At 38.8% G+C, this 5,302-nt stretch overlaps 1 protein-coding gene across 1 annotated transcript in view; it reads right to left on the bottom strand.

Annotated features, from left to right (window-relative positions):
* The window catches only part of LOC107084168 (ras-related protein Rab-39B-like), a 7,294-nt gene extending 1,992 nt beyond the window's left edge, over positions 1–5,302 (bottom strand). Inside the window, exons 1-3 of the mRNA XM_015373877.1 lie at positions 4,990–5,302; positions 3,490–3,720; positions 1,607–1,877 (exon numbers count right to left, since the gene is read on the bottom strand). Of these exons, the coding sequence (XP_015229363.1) occupies positions 1,607–1,877; positions 3,490–3,704 (486 nt within the window). The 5' untranslated portion in view covers positions 3,705–3,720; positions 4,990–5,302. The remainder of the gene's footprint in view (positions 1–1,606; positions 1,878–3,489; positions 3,721–4,989) is intronic.

A 5,302-nucleotide genomic window follows, 5' to 3' on the forward strand; every position in this document is an offset into this window, starting at 1 on the left:
GCATCCCTAGTAGATGTCTTATTCCCATTTTTGCCAATTCAATCTGCTGAATATTTCTCAAAAAGTCTATGAAATCATTACAATGATCTGTTAGTAAATACTAGATATTGTGCCATGATCTTAGCATTAATGACTGGCTTAATGGTTCATTCCGTTCACCTGTCTGGCTCTGCCCAGTTTCACATCGCAGTTTATCTGTTTCACCTGCTCTAGTCTCTATTTCAACTGCTTGCTTCCAGCCGTCAGTGCCAGATTATTCAAGCATTCGGTGAGAGTTCTCTAGCGTAACTGTTTATTGCCTCATCCTGACCCGTTCTGCCTCTGGACCTCTGAACCTGCCTGTTTCTTTTCTAATCTGTTTGCCTGACTTTTCTTCGGACTCCTGCTGGATTCTGCCTGTGGACTGAACATGGATCTGCCTCCTGGCTTCGACCCTTCAGTACCTCTTCGGATCTCTGACCTTCTGGCCTGAAACTCTTCGACACTGGCTTCGTCTTCTTGGTTCTGCTCGTCATCCAGTTCTGCAGTCTGCAAGGCTTCAACTCGTCGAACTCTCTGGGCTGCGTTTACCACGTGCTCCTTCCTTTGTGCACGGAATGAACTCTAAGGCCCGGTTAGTGACTCACGTACTTGTAGTCGTCCTCCGTCAGATTGACGTGGTCACTAACCTGAGTTTTCCCACTGCAGAGATACCGGCCTTAGCTGCTGAATTGCAGATCTGATGTCTCTTAATAAACACTTTTGAGAAGTTTGGCTGTCTATTCGATTTGAATTCTGGGTTCTCTGTTCTGAGCCTCGACAGGCGGGTCTTTGTTTTCTGTTGGGTGAGCAGTAGTAAGGTCTAGCATCTCTGCCATAGAGGCCATATTTGCCTAGTTTGTCTCTTACTGTTGAATCATAAACACGAATCTTATTTGAGGTAAGTGAAGCCTAAGGTGCTTTTTTAAGTTATTCTTTGTTGTTTTGTGAACAAAGAGTGATTATGTTGGCTGATCACTGCTGCTCCATGTTTTCCTTCATTTGTGGATAGTGATTCTCTAGTTTCTTGGAGTTACAAAGTTTTAAATAGGTCTTTGTTTGTCTCTTTCTTACAGAAGGTTTTCAGTAACTTTGTGTCTGGCTTCTTTAAATTACTTTAGATTCAGATATGATATTTGTTTTTGAGATCTTTACACCTACATCATGATGCCAGACAGTTTCTACTGCACACTTTCTTGTGTTAATAATGAAATTAAGCTTGCTTTTCAAATTTGGTTAATCACAATAATGTTAAAACTGAGGTAAAAACTTTTTCATATATGGCCAAGTTAGCATGGAGAAATGTTTTCCTTTAATAAATAAAACGATCATTCCGTAAAAGTTCAAAAAATATCCACTGGACTTGGTTTCCAAGATTTGAAGACGTTTCGCGAGGTGGCGAAACGTCTTCAAATCTTGGAAACCAAGTCCAGTGGATATTTTTTTTAACTTTTACGGAATGACTATAACCTGGATGACTGAGAATCTTCATCAGCAAATAAAACGATCATTGAAAATGGAAACTTGTCTTATGGTAAATGTTTTGACAATCACATTGACAGAAAAAGAAACCTCTCTACATTCAGACCTTCTCCACATTAATAGCATCCCGCGCTGATGTCTCCACGTAACGCATCCCGTAAGCCCCCGCCAGCTTCTCGGCCTCGTGCTGGGTCACCTGACGCTGGGCCTCCAGGTCACACTTGTGGCCAACCAGCAGGAAGACGATGCTGTGCGGCTGAACGTGGCTTCGCGCCTCCTCCAGCCAGTTATGGACGTTCTGGAAGGAGCGGCGGTTTGTGATGTCGAAGAGCAAAAGGCCACCCACTGAGTTACGGTAGTAGGCTCTGGTGATGGACCTGAATGGGTAGATGAATGTTGAATTGTTGGTTTAACTGATTTATTCCTACAAACATAACATGAGGCGTCTTACAGAGATTTTTTTTTTTATATAAAATTAGATCACATTTTTTCCAGTTAATTCAATATAATTTATTTTCCTGGTGCAAAACAATAGAATTTCATATTTTCTTGTCAGTTACAATCTAAAAGGTTTGGTTTGAATTTGTTTTCAGAAATCCTTTAATGTGGATTAAATTACCATTTTGAACAACATTTCTTTGCAATTAAAGCTGTAAGTCTATCGGGTTATGTCTCCATCAGCAGCACACATCTACAGATTTTAATTTATGACCATCGTTTTTTAAAAACTTGTCTAATTATGTCAAAGATATCCGATTTCCGACAGATTCTAAAGTGGATTTTAATCTGGAATTTGACTGCACCTTTTAAGACAAAAAAAATGCAAACTAAGCTATTATATAAGGCAGGGAATCCGGAACTGATTCACCAACCATCTATCAAAACAAATAGAAAATGGGAAAAAGAAAAAGACAGAAAATAAATTATAGCAAATAAGAGCTGACATATTTTTTCTTCTAATGTCTGTGGTTGAAAAACAGGAGCCTTAATTTTATGACGCCCTGCGACAATTTTATTTAAGTTTTAACAATATTGAGGATTACACGTATTTAGAAAATATAAATCCAAGAAAAAAAAAATACATTTACTTTTTTTAAATTTGATGATAACCTAAATTCATCCTCGCTTAAAATATGTCAAATTACACATACTTTCATGTTAAGATCAAGGGATGAAAACATTAGTGACACATGGTAGAGAAACTAATTTCCAATAGGGGCATTGAAAATAATGCAAAAATGCAAAACCAATTAAAAAATCAATGAACAGAACAGCAAGATGTGAAAAGAAAGCTAAAAAAAAAAGATACTTCACTGTACATAAAGAGCAGCGCTAAATATGTCACAGCTAAAAATGAAGAGTTGGGCACAGTTTTCTCAGAAAGACGTCTGAAACTGAAAGAATTATATTTTTAATATTATTTCATCCAGAAGACGTAAGACTGGCAATGAGGAGACAATTTTTCTTTAGTCTGAAGGTTTTTTTGTTTGTTTTATCTATATTTTAATCCTCTAAAGAAGGTCATTTATGGATTTCAGTGAACAAACCATTCTCATTGCAAGGATATGAAGAAAATAAGCATATGATGGGGAGTGTTGGCCCAGTGGTTAAAGCAGTGCGCTTGTGCTCTGGGAAGGTGGCAAGTTGCTGGTTCGATCCCCACAGCCTGCACCTTGGCCCCTTGAGCAAGACCCTTAACCCCACACTGCTCCCTGGGCGCTGCACAGTGGCAGCCCACTGCTCCCCGAGGGGATGGGTTAACTGCAGAGGTAAATTTCTCTAATGTGGGATCAATAAAGTTAAATGATTTTTTTTATTATTATAAATCACATTTTCATTTATATGTGAACATTACTTGATAAAGTAAACCAGGGTGTTATTTTTCTGAAAAAAAGAAGGAAAAAAAAGAATGTCCCAAATAACAGAGTCTGCAAAATCCTTGCAACTACAGGAAAAATGGCTTCATAGCAGGAAAAAAAATGTTTCTACCTGAACCTCTCTTGTCCTGCAGTGTCCCAGATCTGAAGTTTGATCCTTTTTCCAGGCTCAATCTCCACCAGGCGAGAGAAGAAGTCCACCCCCACTGTGGGGTCTGACACCTGGGCGAAGCGACCCTCCGTGAACCTGCGGATCAGGCATGACTTGCCCACTGTGGAGTCTCCGATGACGATCAGACGGAACTGGTAAAGCCATATCGTCTCCATGACTCAAGACTGAAATCTGTAAATGAGAACAATATCAGGAGGTGTCTGACTGCACATAAAATGAAATAATGCAACCATTTTTGGCATCTACTTTATCGTATTTAGTTACTTTAACACAATTGTTTCATGTAATCAGCCTAGGACATGAAAAAAAGTGGTTACATGATTTTTTCCGGCATAGATTTCATGAATAATTCCATTTTTTTTATTATTATTATTAAGTAGTTTTCTGGTTAATTTAGTCATTTATATTTCCAAAAATATCCTCTTCTATTTCTGAAGAGAAAGGTGAAAAATAGGAACTTTCTGGCAGGCATGCAAAATAACCTTTATGGATGAAAAACATCATGAAATATAATAGTGGCAGCATCATCCTGTGGGGTTACTTTATTCAGTAGAGACAGAAGCATATCAGTGATTACAGTAAGACAGAGGAAGTCAATGTATATGAATCCTAGAAGAAAACATGCTGTCAAAGATATTGGATGGAGAGAGTTTTACCTCCCAGCTGCATTAGAGCAGTATACATCAAAGCATATAAATGAGTCAGAACAACTCAAACTCCAGGCCTATGTTCTAATGAAAAGTGATGATCATAGATGGTTTTCTTCCAATCTGATTGATCTTAATGGTTTGTAAAGTAAATTGAAAAAAAGGTAGAGAACTATTCTTAAAAGATGTAAAAAATGATATATTTTTTTAAAGTATTTCATATATTTACACACAGTACTTCCAGATGTGCCTCCACTTCATAGCTACGTATTACTGCATGTCAGCCTCTGATGTAAAGTATGACAAGTGTGAACATGTTCTATAACACTGATAGACACCCCTGCAAGATATGTTTCTAAAAGAAAGAAAAATAAATGCATTTCTTCCAATAGATCATAATTTTAAATGAATTGAATTAATAAAATTCAATTAAGAGTTTACATCTCTGGAATAATTCTGATAAGCTCTTATCATCTTCGCCCTGTGCATGTGATTCACAGTGGGGTGATCTAATTTGAGGGAAAAGGAGGGTGGGGGAGGCCACTCCCCTTCAAGTCAATAAACAGTGGTGTAGTCAGCCCCCCATGTGGATTGTGGAGTATCTGAGAGGCAGCAATCACACAAAATGAGGGGATGGAGTAAGCCACATATACCTTTCATGAAGAAATAATGCATAAATAGCAGATTTTTTGAAATGGTAATAGTAAACTGTTTTATTCTTTGCACACATTGTCAGAGGCACTTTGTATTACATGCATTTAGGACACATATTTGTCTTCAAATGAGGGCCTACCTTGATTCAGAGCTCAGCGTCTGTAAAAAACAAGCTCCATGTTGACGATGGTGTCTTCTGAAAATGACCCCTGAGGCTGTCGGTGGCAGTGATGCAGCAATTCACAGAGATAATCCCCCTAAGATGCAGCACATGAACCCGTCCAGCATCAGGGCTTTAAAGAGGACAGACAGAATCCAGCTGGTGAGTGTGCATATCAGCTGATGATGGGAGCTGCTATTATTTCCGTGTGAGCTTCCGAAATGGCAGCATCACCACCAGACGCAGCCGCGGCATCACGCACAAACATCCCCTCCTCGCTCTCATCAGCACC

This window comes from Cyprinodon variegatus, unplaced genomic scaffold (genome assembly GCF_000732505.1).
Source record: "Cyprinodon variegatus isolate N-32 unplaced genomic scaffold, C_variegatus-1.0 Scaffold94, whole genome shotgun sequence".
Lineage (NCBI taxonomy): Eukaryota > Metazoa > Chordata > Actinopteri > Cyprinodontiformes > Cyprinodontidae > Cyprinodon > Cyprinodon variegatus.